Below are 20,492 nucleotides of genomic sequence, written 5' to 3' on the forward strand. Positions count from 1 at the left end.
TTATAAACCACATGGCCAGGATTTTAATCCAGTGATTTTGCTTATAACCATTCCAGAGGTAATTTAACAGAAGTACAGTCTGAGTTATCCGAATAAATGTCTTTCAGCTCTGACAGAATTCTTAGGCACTAATTTCAACCTCATTCACACACAACAGGATTCTGCACCAAGCCCTATCGTAAAGATGTCCTCAGCGCCCACGAAAAGCACGGAGAGTCCAACTCACCACAGACATTTTCCAGCTCATCACTGCCATCGCCACAGTCATCCTCATTATCACATTTCCACTGCTCTGAGATGCAGTACCCAGTGAAGCAGGTGAAATAGGATTCATTACACCGGGCCCCAGTGTCCACAATACAGTGTTTATTATTATTGGCCAGATACCATTGACCCTCATGTGGACACTGGCACTCAGCTCCATTTGGACCTGGGAACAAGAGAAACCACAAGATTAGTGCAGCAAACATTCAGAGTCTCCTCCAGAATAGCTTTTGCAACAGCTTCTACATGAAACACTTACCCATTAGCCTTTCAACCATATTCCGAGTCACTCTTCCATTAAGAATGACAACCACCAATTTCTAATAAATGTGCTAATTTACTGTAATCTTCAAACAACTACCTAGCATCTGCAAGAGCAATGATTCTCTTTTCTCGGTAGAATTTACAAAGCAACAGTACCAGAAAGCACATATTCCTTCAAATTTTTCTCCACGAAATACTATGAAACACATATCTCACCCTAAAATATCATCAGAAATACTTCAAACTACAAACAATACTTCCTAAGCAGAAAATTAAATCTTTTTATGAGGAACATAAGCTCATGGAAGAAATTTTCTATGCAAGTCATGAAGTGGGATGGCCAAAGCCCTCATCTTATTTTCTACCTTTACCAAGTTTGTATTTAAAACACCTTCATAAGATGGCTCTGTGTGGAATAGAAAAGAAACCTAGCAAAGACTTTCCCTCAAAATATAACCCCATCTATTTTATAAGTTACCTTGAAATCAAGGATATTTGGGCTTTTTCTCTTCTTGTTAAGATGAACATTTCTTCCACCTCCCTTGCCAGGTGTTTTTTACTATGATTATTCTATAGGTTTTCACCTTCAAGGGGCAACACCTTACCTGGCACACAGATGTGGCTGCAGCCTCCATTAAACTGATCACAAGGATTGCTACACTGCTGTTGTTCATTTTTCCTAACAGTGCAAATACCCTTAGGCTGAACAGGCAAACTTAGGGTCATTGCCATCAGATCTGACCCATCATATTTGTTAGCTCGGTAAATTCTTCTTGTGTAGAAGTCTGTCCAGTAAATATACTGGCCATAGAGGGTCAAGCCGAAAGAATGAAAGGCTGTGCTGACAATGACTTCCCGGTCCATGCCAGTGAGAGTGCTGCGCTCAATCTTCTGCCTGAAGTGGAGGGGGAGAAAAAAAAGAACAAGAAATTGCTGAAATCTGGGAAGAATAATGATTAGGCCCACGCATTCATTTATACACACCCCAACTGTCAAGCGAGGTATATGGCAGCTGGAAATGTTTCTTTTGATGATGGGAGGTCTTATTCACTTAACAAACAATGGCCTACCCATATTATTGACTTCCAGAAATGAATATAACCTACAAGAGATCCTACAAAAGGAACCAAGCTGTCATTAAAAACAAGAGAGCAGGGGCTGGGGTTGTGGCTCAGTGGTAGAGCACTTGCCTAGCACGTGTGAGGCCCTAGGTTCGATCCTCAGCACCACATATTAATTAATTAATTAATTAATTAAAGGTATTGTGTCCAACTACAACTAAAAAAACAAAAATTAAAAAAAAGAGAGCAATATGAAAAGGTACATGTCATGCATGGTACTTGGTGTGGAGTGCCCTGTAAATGCTCCCAAAATGTTCACTCTCTGTCCTGTCCACTCCCTTGGTGACTTTTTCAACTTGACATTTTTTTTAGTACTTTGAGATATTTATCTAAAATGATCCAAAATCAGACACTCAAAACTGCTCAAATAGAAAATGAGCAGTTTTGTTTTGTTTTGTTTTGATGAGAAAATGAAGACAAGATCTGGATATTGAATTCTGGGCACCACAAGACCAAACTTGTGAGGAAATATGTTCCTTGTGAGGAAATGTGTTTACCAATTACAAAAACCATGCATGTTCCATTAGGATGACTGGAATGTGAGACATTTTGGGGTCACTTGGAGAAATTACATGCAACATTAGACATGACAAAATTTATAAGGAAAACATTATGAAATTTGCTGAGAAGAAGCATACCAAAGGAAAAGGATTATTTGAGAAGAGGGCCAACAGTCGAAGACTAAAGAGGATCATGTTTTCAAAGACACTGAATGATAAAGCCCAGGGAAAATTTTAATATCACTATATATTTAAAAGTCATTCACACCAGGCACGTTGGCACATCCCTGTAATACCAGCAGCTGAGGAGGCTGAGGCAGGAGGAATGCAATTCAAAGCTAGCCTCAGCAACTTAACAGGGCCCTAACAACTCAGTGAGACCCTGTCTCAAAATAAAAAACAAAAAGGGCCAAGGATGTGGGTCAGTGGTTAAGTACCCCTAGGTTCAATTCCCAGTACCAAAAACATATATATTTTTTTCTGATAGTTACCTAGAATCTTTTGATCATAAATTGAGTAGTTACATTTGCAATTATAGTTGAAATTGCACATACAATTTAGTGATACATCTTTAGATATCTTTTAGCTCATAATTATTCAATCTCACAATAAAGTTAAATTTTCACAGATAGAACATACTCAAGCTAGAATATCATATAGTTCCAAAAACTGTGATTCTATGTTTTGGAAATAACTTTCTGGCAAATTATATTTCATCACATTAAGCAAATCTCTCTGCTTTGGAAGTAGGAGGAAGAACTCCTCTTCTCAACCCCACATGAACTACCAGAGACACATACAGACTAGCATCCGCCCAATACAGAAGGTCTGTCTCATAGTCCAGAGTGAGTCCATTGGGCCAAACCAGACTGGTGTTCACAATGGGGACCCGGAAGTTTCCTGCGAGTGTGGCTCTCTCGATTTTGGCATTAGTGCCCCAGTCAGTCCAATACATGTACCTAGTCATCCAAAAGAAGAAGTCATAATTAGTTCCATAAGAAACCTCAGAGTCCTTTTCACTTAAAAAAGTAGCAGCAATCTTTAATTACAAATTGCCATTAATATGGGTCTCAGGTAGGGAACCTACTCCATTCCTAGCCACATGATTTACCCAAAAGGGATTTACTGAGCATTGATTTCCTAGGATGCTGCCAACTTTCCTCCCACAGGAATGAAGCTCAAAACTTTCCAGGTAAAAACCACTTAGTACTCATTTACCCTTCTATAAACCTATAAACCTTCCCAGGTAAAAACCATTTAATACTCATTTACCCTTCTATACACAGTCAGAGTTATGAACCCTTAAGATACTGGCTCTCTACGAACATAAAATAATTTCTGGCCCCACTTCCTCCAGAAACAAGCAAACAAAAATACAACAAAAGACCAGGACATACATACCCTCTGCAAGGATCTAACACAATGGCTCTTGGTTTTGAAACGCGGGCTATCACGGTACGCTGAGATCCATCTTCAGCCATGGAACTAATGGTCTGATTGTGGTAGTCACTGTAGTAAATTCTTCTATTGATCCAATCAAAGGCAATGCCATCAGCAATCCCTACATCTGGACACACACCAGCAGCAGAGAGACACAAACACACATGAAGACATCAGAATCATATATTGCACTCTAAGAACACTCGGGCCAGGTGCAGTGGTGCACACCTATAATCTCAGTTACTCCAGAGACTGAGACAGGAGGATCACAAGCTCAAGGCCAGCCTGGGAAACTTAACAAGGCCCTGTCTGGGGCTGTAGCTCAATAGCTTGTCTCACATGCATGAGGCCCTGGGTTTGAACCCCAGCACCACCAAAAAAGAAGAAGAAGAAGAAGAGGAGGAGGAGGAGGAGGAGGAGGAGGAAGAGGAAGAGGAAGAGGAAGAGGAAGAAGAAGAAGAAGAAGAAGAAGAAGAAGAAGAAGAAGAAGAAGAAGAAAGTCATTCATGCATGTTGACCCTGTTTTATCTACACCTGAGATAAACTCCAGTTAGAGTGCACTTACCTGAAGCAACGACAGTTGGAGTATGGGTCCCAGAATACAGGCTGACATAGGAAATCTGTCCATGTTCAGAATCTATATTTTGTGTGAAGTAGATTCTATTATTTATGCTGTCATAGTCCACAGCAATGGCATTTTTTTCCACATTTATGCTTTGGAAGGGTGGACTATGGTCTTCAGGGTCAAAGTGTAAACTTCTCAAAGAATTATCCAAGGCAAAGATGAGGAAGTTTTCTGTTGAAATGGCACAGCTCTTGCCATCATGTTCCAAGGTCCCAAAGGCACAGCCACATTTTGGAGTATGCAAACCAGGTATAGCAAAGCAGAAATGAGAGCACCCACCGTTATTTTCCAAGCAAGGGTTGTTGTTGACCTCTGCTGGTGTCCGGGGCTGGACACGTTCATCAAAGATGGTCACATCTCTCAGCCAGTTGATATCGTCTCTTATTACTGTGAATGACTCATTGTTCTCTGGTTCCTTGCTAGCTTGGAAGATTTTTTTCAAATTCCTATCTACCCATATGATAGAATTTCCAAAAACAGTGATGCCATAAGGAGTTGGGTATCGATTGCCATAACGAACCACTTCAGATTCCCCTCCATGAAGAGGGATCCTTGCAATTATGTCTAAAGAATCATCAACCCAATAAATAAAGCCATTGCTGTGGTCTACTGCCAAGCCCCGTGGTGTGACAATGCCCTCTGAGACAAGTACAGTTCGATTGGTACAGTCAAGAAAAGAGCGTTCAATCTTCGGTTTCTGCCCATAGTCAGCCCAGAAGAGATATCTGTTCTTGGGGTCTACGACAATGTGCCTAGGCATATCTACTGTGGTTTTCAGGAGAACACGGCGGTAGGTGGTATTGATCCGCAGCACTTCTATCAGTGTTTCAAACGCAAAGGCATTGGTGAAGTAAAGATTTCCTAAAGGAAAATAGGAGAGGATGCTGATGAATGGAAAAACCAAGAAGAGAAAAGAAAGGGAAGACCTTTTCAAATTCAGGACAAAATATGTGAGGTTGAAGTTGGGGTCAGTAAATGATATCATTTCCAAGATAATAAATAAATATCTCAGTGTAGCTTAGAAAAATAAGTACTTACTCTTAAGAACTAAAAAAAACATGTCTTCAAATTCAGAGAGAAAGTGCCCATCTTCAGCTTCTGAAGCAGATTAGAATGCGTAGCAAATGTCCTAGCTTGCTTTCTACCAAAAGGTATATTTTCCAAAATGTCCTTCCACTTCTACCAAAAGCACTAAATTTTTAACACCCACTTCAAAAACCCTAAATACACATTATCATGGCATAATTTCTACTCCAACTTGACAAAAGAAGCATAGAGGGACAGCCATCAGCACCTCCTGTTGCTACCAATATTATGGAAGGCTCTCTGTGTTTACAAGTAACATGAGATGTTTTTCTATCTTTTATAATGAATGTTGTTGTTCCCATTCCATGGACCTTCTAAAAGCCACCAAATCCATGGTCCAATTCCCTTTGAGTGTTACAGCACAATACAAACACTAGAACAACAATTACATGAAGATAGTATCATGAATAAAGAGTGATCCCGAATTATTGATTCCATGTAGTTAAAAATCTGTTGTTGAACTATCAATACTGCTTACCAAGGCATACATAGTGCCTGTATCTGACTCAAAACACCTCTAGATAAATCAAGCTATATTAAATATGTTCCTGGTATCTTTTCTTCAATACCGATCTCTACTTGAGAGCGCTCTCTCTCTCTCGCTCGCTCTCTCTCTCTCTCTCTCTCTCTCTGTGTGTGTGAGAAAGAGAGAGAGAGAGAGAGAGAGAGAGAGAGAGAGAGAGAGAGAGAGATCCCCAATCCTTTAATCCAGAATTGCCAAACTTTCCTCAATAGAGCAGATATAAATATTTTAGGCTCTGCAGTGTATTTGGTTGCTTTCACAGTACTCAACTGTGCCTTGAAACATGAAAGCAGCCATAGATAACACATAAGTGAATGGGCATAGCTCTGTTGGCTATACAACTTTATTCACAAAAAGAGGCAATAGGCTATATTTATTCCACTACCCATAGTTTGCTGACCCTGCTTTTATAATCAGGAATGATGGTTAGGAACTCAGTTAAAGCCTTATTTAACTATGCTACCTTATTTATGATTTGCAATAAACTATTATAGACCTAGATGTTAATATTTCATAATAGATATTGATATTTCCAAGTGTTGACTGCTTACCACACTTGATAACACACACTTACATCTATTTTGACTAGAATTGGATTATATTCCAAAAAATTATAACACATTTGTTTCCTAGAGTGTAAGTAAAAATGAGCGGTAATTCAAACGTAAGTGTATGAATCAATACAATTAATGTATACTGCAACAGTCATACCAAGAAAATGCTATTAGAAGCATATAAGGACCAAAAGGACTTTTACACATTAACAAGAGAAGCAATTAAGTATTTGCAAATAAAATTGCTCGACTTTAAAAGTATGAACTTCATTTTATGATTTACATCATTTTTAATATCACTTTTTCTTTGAAAATTTAGGCATTTCTAATTCAGAAACGGGCAAAATCCAAGTGTAAAAACCACAAATTGATCTAATTTGACATTTCTAGCCATTTTTGCCTGCAGTTTTGATTGTTCTAATAATAGAAGAAAATGATATGGTTAATCTGCAGTGAAACTGTCAACTGAAACACCTTATCATTTATTTAATACACACAATTTATCTCAAATGACCTCAATGATTGTCTGGAAAAATAAATCAATATCACTTGTAGTTAGGTTAAACTCCTCAGCATAAAATTAGATGATAGGCAAACACAAAAAAATTTTCAACAAAATCACTCTATAGTTTACATACCTGCCACCCAATCCACTGCAATGCCACGAATTCCATTTCCTCCTATCCCATATGTAACGATGTTTGTGAAAGAAGACCCATCTGGTTTGATTCTACGGATTGCATTGTAAGATGCCACAGAGCTGCTATAATCACACCAGTAAATAAAGCCAGAGGCCACATGGACATCTACATGTAGCACATTTCGCCCTAGAACATTTAGGAAAAGATCATCAGACAATGCCGGAAACAGTGCTTTTAAACACCAGCACTTCCTCTCAAATACCCATTCCCAGCTCCTCGCTCTAACCATTCCCCTTGTTAGGAGGTGAACCTATTTGTTTACCAGTTATTTAAAACAAACATACTTACCACCCAAATCTTGGCTTCTGAACAGTATTTCCTACAATAAGGAGCTACAGCTCCTGAGAGAAAGGGCTGATTATAAGTTTGGGACATCAATAGAGGTTTGGGAAAGGCCTTAGCCTGGAATATCTTATGGTACCAAGAAGCAAGGAAGCACTCAAACACTCATGGGATCATGTCAAAAAACAGGGAGCCACTTGAAGAGACTTTCTCTACCCAAGATGGATCAATCAGAGCAAAGATTAATTACGGTAATTGAACATAATACTAATTTTTACAAGCTGAAATTAACACCTTATAATTTATTTATCAAACATATAGATTATTTAATAAACATATAGATTAATCTGGGGGACTGGGGTTGTAGCTCAGTGATAGAGCACATGCCTCACACATGTGTGGCACTGGGTTTGATCTTCAGCACTATACAAAAATAAATAGATAAAATTAAGGTATTGTGTTCATCTACCAAACTAAATATATATATATATATATATATATATATATATATATATATTTAAAAAAATTAATTGGGGTGGGAATTTTCCTTTATAGAGTATTATCTAGGAATGTAAAGAAATGATAGAATGAGAAAATCACCATTTATAATCCCCACTGAAATAATCATTGCAGACAAAAATCATCAATGGCTGCTTAAAAACAATGGGTAAAGGTGGTAGGCACCAAGATATTCACAGGACCAAAACATAACTCTATAGATTTCACAGAAATTAAAAGGGGGAATATACCTATGCAAAGGAGGGATTTTTGGTGACCAACTTAACCAAGAAATCAATCTTGAGTGTCACTACAAGCAGGACAAGTTATGTATATGATCTTCCTAATGAGATTCTATATCAAGTACACAGTACCACCTACCAAGTACTGCCAAATGTTTTTAACCTCAATATAATCAAGCAACTAGAGCTAACTTCCATTTGATAGGAAATGCAGGGTATAAACTGAGTGACAGATTAGATGACTTAAGGAAACAGACAAATCCTTCATGTAGAATTCTAAAAGACAATTGTAGATCTACCTCTTTAAAAAAAAAAATCAATGTCATAAAAAAAAAAAACTAAGCATTTACTCCAGATTAAAGACAAATAAAGAGAACTTCCAAATGCAATGCATAACTATGGATTAGATCTTGGCTAGAACAAATCAACAGCTATATACAACTAGACAAATAATGTAAGTATCAGATAATAATGCCCTTTGGAGCTGCAAGCTAAAGTAGATTGGGGGAAAGTGTCATGGTACCTGATATCTGAAATTTGCTTTCAAAAGATTCATAAAAATGTGTGTATAAGTGTGTGTGTACATGTGTGTGTGGTTGTGTGTACATACATGTGCATACAGAGGGATTAAAAACTGAGAGGTGATGAAATGTTAACAACAGTTAAATTTTGGTGACAGGTATAAAAAGTCTGCTCTACCTTTTCTTTTAATTTTTCTGTTTGAGATTTTCCAAAATGAAAAGTAGGAAGAAATAAAATATTGATGTTTTAGTATCTTGATAAATTAGATCCACAACTTTTAGAAACAAAAAGACAAAAAAAAAAAAGAAACAAAAAGACAAAGATGAGTTGTGACAGCAGGTAAACATGAGCATGAGCAGGTACCAGGTGTGTATGTGTCCTTCACCAGAGCCTTTCTGTCTGCACTGACCATCTCTCCTGCCCCTCCATTCCCTTCATCCTTTTTCTTTTCTTCCTACCCTCTATTCCTCTATTCTTACTTATGCCTTGTGACTCTCCTAAACTCTTAATTCCTCTTGTGGTAATATATACCTGCAAAATTTGGCTCATCTAGGAGTTACATTATCATTTTATACATTCAGAGTTCACAAGCAAAAAGAACAGCAAAGATATGGTTATTAAGGAGTGACTGGTACTGTGAACTATTACTTCAATTCACCAAATATATGCTAATAAATCAGACCTCAGACTATTTCATTACTATATTAAATAGAAGTGTGCCCTCTACCCTAACTCTCCATTAACAGTCAGAAATAAGGGCACTGTTTTACCAACCCTGTAAACACTTCTTGAACTCATGAGACTTTCTACATTGCTCTAGGTCTAGGGTCCTCAGGAACCAGCAACCTCTGCATGCCCTGGGAAAAGGTTAGGAATACAGGTTACTACCCGTCCCCCAGTCTACTAATTCAGAAAAATCTAGGAATAGGGCTCTGATCTATGTTTAACAGTCCTCTCCAGATGATTCTGATATAAACCACTCTAGGCTAAGACAGGTTATTTAAAGAGAAAGAGAAGCTTCATTATGTGCTGAATCTAAGCCTGAAGAAATGCTTTTATGATATCAAGGATTTCAGCTGGGCACCAGATGCAGTCAAGTCTTATTTCTGAGTTGGCGTACCTTGGCCGGCCACTGGCACCATGGCCTCTGAATGATCTGACAATTCCAAGCTAAAGCCTCTGATTGCATACAGCATCGAAACAACAATGAAAGAGTTATACGGAGAACAGGTCCGATTATCAGGATTGAGTTTAAATCCAGTGGCACAGGTGCAGGAGAACAGCCCTCCTGGTACAGGCAGGCAAATCTGCTGACAAGCATTCACATTGTTGCTACAGCCATTTGAGGATCCAGCAATGTCTAAATGAAATAAAAATCAGATTGTGACTTGATCCTACCTACTTGTCACTCCAACTCCAATTTTTAAAACTCAGTTACCAAATGATTCATTATAAAAATTAATAACACACATATGGTAGGTGGGTTAAAAGCCTAAAAGCAATATTGAGATACTGAAGCTTATGCAATAACACCTAAAAATATTAAAAGAATACCACAACTATTGCATAATAGTTATAAAATGGGGCATCAATTATTTTTCTTCCAGAAAGCATGCAAGAATTAGAAAAGTCAATATATGAATCTATTCATTTTTGCCCTCTTGACCTATGCACTGGCACTTAAAATTATATGAGTTTAATTACATGATGGATGTAATTATATGATGGATGTTTGTTTTAAACATATGTAATAAGAATACTTAAAAGGTATTTTTCCACATGCAAGAACAAACCTAGGTTATAAGATAGGAAAGAAATTGACCATCTTTGGTTAGAAACTAAAAGCTATAGAATGCCCAAGCTATTTTTAAAATCTCTATTATAACACCAACATAAAGGGACAAATTCAAAGCTAAAATATGTATGAAAAAATATATATTGAAATAGACAACATCTAAGAATAATCCTTTTAAAATTCTATCCTGTTAACATTTTCCCAGCAGATATCCAACCAATATTCTCTATTCTTGTGGGCATAAAGCAGTAAACTGGGCATAAAGCAGTAAACAAAACAGACAAGACATCTGTCCTTACAGAGGTTAGAGTCAATAAGGAATGCAGACAATAAAAAAATAAATAAATAGATGATGTATCAGGGAGTGCTGAACCAAAAGCAAATAGTTAAAAGTGATGGGAAAAGAATGGGAATAAGTTTATTCTGAAGACAATATGGTCTTTCAGATGACGTTTAAACATGCTTAAGGCATGGTCATCATTTAAAAAAGAATATTCTGGGTAATTTCAATTCACATGTGTATATACACAGACCATGTGTGGACAGATCATTACAGAATGTGTAGAGTGTGAATCTACATCATACATCCATGAAGGTCTCTTAGTGGCAAATACTTACTGCGTCTATGATAAACTTGAAGACCCCTCAGATTTGGAACATTCTCTCTCAAGACTACTTTGTTGGCCCCAGAGGCCTTGTCAACTCTTTCGATGACCTCATACTGTTCATCAGTATAATACAGGAAGGAATCAAAGACAGCAATTCCCCATGGGTGGGAAAGATGGTGCACCAGGATCATTCGCTCTGTACCGTCCACATTTCCTCTTTCAATCTACAAAATCAGAGCTCTCATTAGTTTCACTGATTCATAGTGAAATGAAAGAACATTCTAAAGCTAATATTCTCCTAACAGTAATAATACCTCACACGTATAAACCCTCTATTCTTTGTAGTGCTTTTTCTTATCTATTGTATGATTGGGGCATCACAAACTAGACTGAACAGGGGTTGGGTAAACATCAGTTTGAGTATTTCATTGATAATAAAGTCAGTTAGCTTTTTCAACTAGCACGGTGAAGAAAAGGGAGTTAAACCTCTAGTCCCTGAGTGTGATATTCTGGTCAAGGGTACCCTGAAATGTCTAATATCAGCCATCACATAGGAGCTGACTGACCTCGGCTTTAACATTCACCAACAATTTCTGTAATAGAGATAGGAAAAGTCCCCCCGCCAATCACAGGGGAGCAAGACTGGATAGGAGCCAGATGGTGCTGTTATGTTAGAACAGGCAATAAGCCTTAGCCATAATGGCTTTGGTAAACTGGAAAAGAACCCACAAGAATGGAATTCCTCAGGGGAAATGACAAGTCTTCTTGGAGAAAAATAAAATGTACCTGCGGCTATTTTCACTTCATTCCCCAAACCTGTTCCAAGTGCTTTCCCTGTGCTAGGATCTAAGCTGGGCATGAGGGAAACAAGTTCTGACTCACTGCCTCACTGGACAAAGGAACCTGGCAGATTCATGAGGGGATTATGCCCCAGAAACTATCGAACATTCCAGAGTCTACAGTACAAGGAACATGAGCCTCAGGGTTGCTGGTGACCAGACCAGATCAGCTGAATGAGTTCAGCTGGAGTGTTGAATGCTGGCCCTCCAGCCCAGGGAGTTAGCAGGGTTCAGTCATGGGGGCCACAGTAGAGTCAGAATGGTGGAGGTGGCAGGAAAAGGAAGGATCTAAGGAAAGAGGCTAAGGATGAATGGCAGGACTTAGCAAGGGGAGAACTGTGAGGGAAGTTGCTGTGGAGAAAGGAAGGAGAGTCACAAGATCACAGGTTCAGGAGGGCAGAGCAGGTAGAACTGGAAGGGAAGGGAGGGAGCTCCCAAGCCCTGCCTGGCATGCGCTAACCTATATGCAGAAACCAGAGCTTCCTCATCACCGTACACATGCATCCAAATCGTCAGAGTGCTCTTATACATTCCACTACTTCTTTTTAGTCCCCAAAGTCTGTCATCATTATAAGTCCATATTAAGAGTAAAGTTGGTTCCCATGTATTTTATTTATTTTTTTGAGACTCTTGTAAATGGGGTAGTTTTCCTCGTTTCCCTTTCAGAGGATTTGTCACTGATCTACAGAAATGCCTTTGATTTATGGGTGTTGATTTTGTATCCTGTTACTTTGCTGAATTCATTTACTAGTTCTAGAAGTTTTCTGATGGAATTTTTTGGGTCTTCTAGGTATAGAATCATATCATTGGCAAATAGTGCTAATTTTGAGTTCTTCTTTTCCTATCCCTTTAATTTCTTTCCTCTGTCTAATTGCTCTGGCCAGTGTTTCAAGAACTATGTTAAATAGAAGTGGTGAAAGAGGACAGCCCTGTCTTGTTCCAGTTTTTAGGGGGAATGCTCTCCATTTTTCTCCATTTAGAATGATGTTGGCCTGGAGCTTAGCATAGATAGCTTTTACGATGCTGAGATATGTTCCCGTTATCCCTAGTTGGTAGTTGTTGAACAGAAAATGAACTGAGAGGAAAACCTACTGCACAGTATTACGGAGATCGTCAGCATCAAAGATCAGAAATGATTGCTGTTTAGAAAGCAAGGAAGAGTCTAGCACATATTCTTCATCCAAAGCAATGCTAGGTTGATCAGTTATTATTATCAAGCACTTCCTATGTGCCTCACCTCAGCTCAGCTGCATGAGCATAGCAGTAAAGGTCAAGTACTATTTCAATGAAAGTTCATAATTCCTGTTCCTTATTAAAGGATATAATGAACTTGATCTTGGAGTTTAAAATTACCAGTAAAGGAAATTTCATACATATTTGGACATTAGAGAAGAATATGTAGCTAAGAGAGGATGCTGAGCTCAGAAGCTTACAGCCCTCTCCCCTCTCTCCCTCTACTCTCTGCAATGAGAGACTCCTAGAGTATTTTCAAAGAAAAGCATTAAAATCACTAAAACATGAAATAAATATCTCTAAAGGACAAATATGAACTGACAAATGGAGTTAATTTATCCTGGAAAATTAACTTTAACTTTTGGAAAAACCAAGAGTTAGTGTGTGGGGGCAGGGGGGGATTAATGAATAGCATTCTCTAGGGAACTGTTATATCCATACTATGAATCAGACTTCAACTAGGGCAGGATTTAAATAAGGGAGAGAAGTTATTGGGAGAAAGGTCAAGTTGTCAGATAACTTAGCACGTTCAGAATCAGCACTGCAGCTCAGCAGGGAAGAACCAAGAGTGCTCAGGGTGCTCGTACCACTCCTCTGCTGGTGACTCCCCAGTAGAGTTTCTGCTCCTTGATGTCAAGGGTGATAACCTCCAGGTGTTCAAGGTTCCCAGTGAAGAGAATTTTTAAAGATGTACCATCCATGTTAGCACTTGCAATCTTGGCAGGAACCCCGCTGTCTGTTCCTTGATCTGACCAGTACAGTTTCCTACAACCGTGAAAAACACCAGCATTTAACAAAATAGGTAGATATGAGGGTGAATGGCATATATAACTTAAATATTTCATGAAAAATGTTTCTTTAGTTTTTAATTTAAAATATTTTTTATTTTTAAATTTTAATTTGTTATAGATGACAGCAGAATGCATTACAATTCATATTACCCATATAGAGCACAATTTTTCATACCTCTGGTTGTATAAAAAATAGTCACACCATTCATGTCTTCATACATGTACTTAGGGTAATGATGTTCATTTCTTTCCTACCCCCATGTCCCCTCGTTTCCCCTCCCTCCCCTTTGCCCTATCTAGAGTTCATCTCATCCCCCCATGCCCCAACCTAACCCCATTATGAATTCAGCTTCCTTAAATCACAGGAGACATTCAGCATTTGGTTTTGGGGATTGGCTAACTTCACTTAGCATTATATTCTCCAACTCCATCCATTTGCCTACAAATGCCATGATTTTATTCTCTTTTAGTACTGAATAATGATAATATTCCATTTTGTATATATACCACATTCTTTATCCATTCATCTATTGAAGGGCATCTAGGTTGCTTCCACAGTTTATCTATTGTGAATTGTGCTGCTGTTAACATTGATGTGGCTGTGTCCCCTGTAGTATGCTGTTTTTAAGTCCTGTTTCTTGTTCTCAAGGTGCTTACAGGAGGAATCTGAAACATCAGTGTCTTGTATACAATGTTATGAGCACTTAACCAGTGTTCTATCAATGTCTACATAATTCCCTAGTTAATTGGGGGGGGGGGGCAGAGGCTTTAAAATTGGTGTCCAAAACAGGAGGCTAGGATCTTCCACTGGTGGCTAAACCTTTAGCTTGTATGACAGGTGGGAAGCTGATGACAAGCAGACTACATCAATTGCAAATCCCTCTTCAGAGAATCACATAAAACCCAGTACACTGGGAAGGCCAAAGTCTGTATAAAAAATTGCCAAGTATATCCCTGCTCACTGATCAAACCTCTCAATTCTCTTCCACATCACCATCTACCACAAGACCAGCTACTATCTTGATCTGATTTCTATTATGAAAAAATGATAAGCTTTGCAGGGTACAGTGGCACATGCCTATCATCCAGCAGGTGGGGAGGCTGAGGCAGTTCAAAGCCAGCCTCAGCAACTTAGTGATATCCTGTCTCTAAATAAAATTTAAAAAAGGATTGGGAATGTGGCTCAATGGTTAAGTGTCCCCAGATTCAATCTCCAGTACCCCCGCCCCCGCAAAAGAAAAGTTTTGAAATTCAATGCAAAATACAAGAGAATGCATAAAACATTCCTGTGAAAGTAGAATACCATTAGCATGCTCACATCAGGGAGTATCTATGACTTTCTTCTCTTCGTATTTCACAGTGAAACCAATGAACTATATTCGCTATGTTCACATACAGCATTACCACATCTGAGATATATGAAAATTCATTACAATATTTGAAGGGCTGCTTTCCATTTTCACTGACAACATGATTTTTTTAAATCCAAGTTTTAATCCTCTTTTTACCTCATCTCCTGCTACAGCCTCAAGATGTAATCTTTCTACACCTTTTCTCAAAGTACTCAAGGCCTTTAATGCAAATAGTCTTTTTTTATATATCCACCATCCAATCAATATACTCATCTCATTGACTTCTCTTCAGCTCTAGGTTTCTCTGCCTCTAAGTTCACAAACTTGAAATTCTCTGCTTTGGCTAAACTCTGCCATCCCTTCTATGCTCCAGTTTTACTTTTCCTGTTAAACTTGTTCTTTGACCTTAAACTGCCTGAACTCCCAAATCTTCTGTCCTTCTGCATCCAGACCTCATTGTAGCCATTTTGATATTATTCTTATTTATCTCTTGAACTCACATTGTTTCTATCTTGCTAATTTCTAACTCCTAGTTCCTGTTTTTCCCTCTTCTCTCCCATTTCAGGCTACCAAAAGTTTGCTGAACATAGCACAGAGTAGTAGAATGAGGATTCTCATCCCTCCCTGACTTTATGTCAAGTTCCCCATACTGTCCCTAACAAGTCATTCCTATTCTTCATAAATTCCTGTTTCCTTCCCCCTTAACTTTCACTCTCAATTATGTCTTAATCAGTGAACTTTTGTCTACTCCCACAAATATGCTCAGGCTCCCCTGGTCCAAAAACAAGTTTCCTGTTATATCTGAACTACAAGTTTATCTTTCCCTAATTCTTCAATACAAAACTCATAAGAGAGTAGTCTAACACTAACATTTTTACCCTTTCTATCTTGATTGAACATCCTCTCCCAGATGTCACCAGGGACTCTATAATTGCCTCAACCATTTATTAGTGATCATCCATAGTGATATTTTTCTGTAGCAAAAGATCAATGACACTGACCATAACTTTCTCAAGGCTGTTTCTTTACTGAGCATCCAAAACACAGACACAAGTCTCTGTCCTGTTTCTCTTCCCACTTCTGAAGAATCTAAGCCTTTCTAATTCCTTCCCAGCCCAACTGCTGTTCTATGCTACTTCAACATGATCTCGCTTTTCTATCCCTTTGCTCTTGACTTTAATCCCTTCCATCATGGGTGATTCCTCCAAAGCAACTCTGCCTATTAAATCCTATGGCTGCTTTAAGACCCAGGCCAAATGACCTGGATTATTGATATTTATACACAGGCTTTATCCTTCTTATTAAGCTATAAATTCTTGACATTGCAGATTATGACTTTATTCATCCTTGTGTCTGCTCCCTAACACCCCACTTTGGCCCCCTGGCAGAGACTGCTTCTGCTTGCTAAAATAAATGTCTTCCTTTTCTTTCTGGATAAAAAACTAGACTCATTTCCTTCCTAACAGGCAGCTATGGTCAAGTGACTGAATTCTAGTTGAAGGAATGTGAGCTAAGTGATGTTCACTCCCAGCACATTCCTGAATGTTCTTTTCTTTGCTACTCCAAAGATATTGACACTCAAAATGACCCTGGAAACCTCCTCCTGAGACAGCAAAGCCCCCATCAGCCGGGTCCCCTGAAGTTATACAGAATAACTTCCTCCCATCCTCTGCCCAAGCTCTGGTGCCCACACAGAAAACCAATAAATTATTTCCTCTGAACCATTACATATTTTGGCACTTATGTGCTTCTACAGTTAACCTGTCTTAACTAATACACTACCTGGCAATAGGTATACAATATATAAATTTCATATGAATAAAAAAAAATGAATAATTGGACTCAGGTTTCAAGAATGGAACTTCAAATCAAGGAGGTCCTTCTTCTAGGAAGGATAACTGAAAACTAGGACCAGCCAGCAAGCATAGAATGAAATTTTTACTTTGATGGATTGAATTTAGTTAATATAACATCCTTATTTGAGCACTAATACAAACTACTGCTTTAGTTCCCTTCCAGGGCTAAGAATCTGATGACCTCCAAATAGAAAGTCAAAATCCACTTGGAATGAAATGACTACTTCTTTAAAAACAAAAAATGAATGCTCATATTCTACAACTTGTTATTTCTGGTTTATAATACAAAAAAAATGAAGAAACAAAATTAATAACTGATTAAACTGACTGGAATACTAGTCTATATCCAATAAGACCTGGTCTCCTGGAGTCCCTGTGGCCAGCCTCTCTCCACCCCAGTCCCGACCAATCTTTCTACCACACAGATTCAATCCTTTCACTACCACAAAATTCTCTACTGGCTCCCGATTACTTAAAAGAATAAAATCCAATCCACAGCATAACATTAAAGCCCCCCCACACACACACAATTTGTCTCCAAATGACCTTAGCAGCTGCATCTCCATTGTGGTCAACTGCCCCCTACTCTAAGCTTCTGGTTTAGCCCCTCCCACAATCATGCTAAATCCCATCATGCTCCTTTGCCTTGCCCACCCTCTGGCCTCACCTACCACTCCCCAGATGCAACCCACTCTCCACCTACAGGAAGCCTCTCATCCTTCAAGGTCTGCTGCCAATGACCTTAGTTCCCTTAGAGCTTTCAGTGTTCATTCAAAGTCAGAATGCATTGTAAGTCTTATAATTCTACTTTTCAATTCCTAAAGTTCTTGATTTGGAATTAACTTTCAGTCCAGTGTTATTAATTTGAAGAACACAGAACAAAGTATAAATTATATTCTTCATATTAAATACAGCTCAAAGCTATTTCTCTTCCTCACTGAGATCTATAGTTTTCAAACGTTGACATAGGAAATCAGAAAATGCCCTAAGGAACATGTTGTTATGAACATGTGAGCAACTCACCCACGTGCAGGATCAACAGTTATGCCTATTGGAACACCTACTCCAAGAGCTGTGCCATCATTGGTGATCAGTGTTTTTCTGTATCTGGTGTCTCCCCGGAGTGTCAACACCTAAAAAAAAGTCACTTATTAGAACTGAATTTCATTCTGGAAAACAAACACAGTTGAAATGAAGAACTTACACAAGAAATGCTAAAGCGTGATTAGGGATGAATGAGAAACAATTGCTAGAGATGTGGGTGATCTCTAATCATATTTGAGGGCTTCAATAAATCAGTCCAATAGGAAATTAAGAGTTTCAAGAAAGGCAAAATCACCTTCCAAATTCTTATTTTCAATGCACCCAAAATTTTAGGAGAAGGAACTAAGATGGATGAGAGAGATTCAAATGGATAAACATACAGAACCACTGCCTAGAGAGATTGCAGAATGCCTTCAGAAGCAGCGGAGAGAATCCCCTAGAAGACATAGGAGCCTCACAGCTTCCTGTGCCCCAGTGACAGAGCCATGGCACTAAGGGGCCCATGACTGCAAACAGTTACTCAAAGCAGTCCAAATCCACTCAGAGTTCAGAGAATTCTGTTTCAAATCAATAGCCTGAGTTAAAACACAAATCTTTGCCCTGCCAGGTCCTGACCAAATGACCTGAGGCAAGAAATCCACCTCTGAATATAGTTCCTTCACCAGTAAAATGTGGATTTTAACAGCAACTTCAGGCTAGAATTCACAGGACTAAAAGATAATTAATATAGGGAAAGCACTCAGACCGGTGCACAGCATGACTGTGTTTAATACATGTCTCCTATTTTTGATTGGTCCATTTATGGGTCACTTGCTATGTGCTAGGCATTAAACTATTAATTATCATATTCCCATCCTCACAAATAAGTTTGTGAGAGAGATACTACTATTATTATGCTCATATTATGGATGATGAGAAAGAGAACTGCAGAATGAAATTGACCAATTGTGCTATGTACATGAATGAACATGAATTCCATCTTTATGGCTATCTATAAAGCACCAATTAAAAATCAATCAATAAATAGAAAAAAGACCAGTAGAGTAGAGGAAGGGGAGCAGGGAGAGGGAGGAGGGGAGGGAAAGAGGAAGTACTGGGGTCTGAAATGAAACAAATTATACTCCATGCATGTCTGAGTAAATCAAAATGAACCTCATGACTATGTATAATTATAATCACTAATAAAAACAGTTGTTAAAAGGAGGCCTAGGGAGGTTTAGTGGCTTTCCCAAAGCCACCATTTTAGTTATTATTGTTGTAATCATAATGTTAACAAGACATGCTAGAAACATGGATTATCAGACTAGCAGCATATTTCTTAGGGGAATGCAGCTATTTTAATATGCATCTGAGAACGTTGGAGAGACATCTAGTAAGGAATTAGAAAATACCTGTTGACTTGCATCAGGGCTTTCTACAAAACTGCCTTGAAGTACAAATAGATTATTTGTATGCCTGCTTCTCTCCCTCCCCTCTCCCCCACCACACACACACACACACACACACACACACCCTCTTCTCTCCCTTATTTTCTCTCAGTTTCTCTCTCTCTCCTATCTCGTGTCTTTTGCTCCCGCTTGGACTAAGATAATTTTCCTCTTTCCAGTCTGCCTCTCTCTCCTTTTCCTAGGCCTAAGGATCTCTTTGGTTCAAAATCAAGTTCCTCTCTGTTTTCCAGACTGCATCTCTCACCGCCATTCTGAGGGCTTCACTTTTCAGCTAAAAGCTCTTCAGTCCTTTAGTGCATAGACACACAGCTACCCCTAGTGGAGAACAATTTCTTCAACCTTTCTTTTCTATTGTCAAGCTGGAATTAAATGGCAATTACCAATGCTGAAATAGCATACAAATAATAAGTGAACACTAGTCCAGTTTTCTTAACTAATATAACATTCACCTGAAAGAATTGTTTAAATTTATATCACTTAAGAAAAAATACAATAAAAGCATTAAAAGGACCATTTTCCCTTGGATCTTTATTCTCTTTTGGACCTTCTACATACATTGATAATTTGAGGGAAATGGCACTCTATATTCACAAAATGCCATAAAATACTTTTACTTATGGAGCCATTACCTCATTTCACAGATAAGGAAATGGAGGCACAAAGAAGTTAAGTAATGTGTCCAAGGCCAAACAGCTCTTTCCCTGGGCTACAAGGCACTGGGCACTATTACAAACTAGGTTTATGTGGCTGAAGTGGCCTTAACAAGACCCACACAACACACTCAGTTATTCTCCAGTGGACAACCTTTTCATTATACCTAACTAATGCAGAAGACTTGTTCCCTGCTTTGGAAGAAATTCCAGGTTAAAAGACAAGAACCCCATTTATGACATGGTGGCACACA

The 20,492-nt window shown here is 38.5% G+C and overlaps 1 protein-coding gene across 2 annotated transcripts in view; it reads right to left on the reverse strand.

The window, feature by feature from the left end:
* Lrp2 (LDL receptor related protein 2) overlaps window positions 1-20,492 on the reverse strand; it is a 197,621-nt gene that overhangs the window by 61,267 nt on the left and 115,862 nt on the right. For both annotated transcript variants that reach the window (XM_046447392.2, XM_046447391.2), the window contains exons 34-43: window positions 18,120-18,229; window positions 13,685-13,862; window positions 11,036-11,249; window positions 9,743-9,982; window positions 7,016-7,204; window positions 4,155-5,075; window positions 3,551-3,716; window positions 2,950-3,108; window positions 1,134-1,423; window positions 227-430 (exon numbers count right to left, since the gene is read on the reverse strand). In XM_046447392.2, coding sequence (XP_046303348.1) covers window positions 227-430; window positions 1,134-1,423; window positions 2,950-3,108; window positions 3,551-3,716; window positions 4,155-5,075; window positions 7,016-7,204; window positions 9,743-9,982; window positions 11,036-11,249; window positions 13,685-13,862; window positions 18,120-18,229 — 2,671 coding nt within the window. The remainder of the gene's footprint in view (window positions 1-226; window positions 431-1,133; window positions 1,424-2,949; window positions 3,109-3,550; window positions 3,717-4,154; window positions 5,076-7,015; window positions 7,205-9,742; window positions 9,983-11,035; window positions 11,250-13,684; window positions 13,863-18,119; window positions 18,230-20,492) is intronic.

Source organism: Marmota monax, unplaced genomic scaffold (assembly GCF_021218885.2).
Source record: "Marmota monax isolate L192 unplaced genomic scaffold, Marmota_monax_Labrador192_F-V1.1 WCK01_AAM20220418_F8-fsc00007, whole genome shotgun sequence".
Classification (NCBI taxonomy): domain Eukaryota; kingdom Metazoa; phylum Chordata; class Mammalia; order Rodentia; family Sciuridae; genus Marmota; species Marmota monax.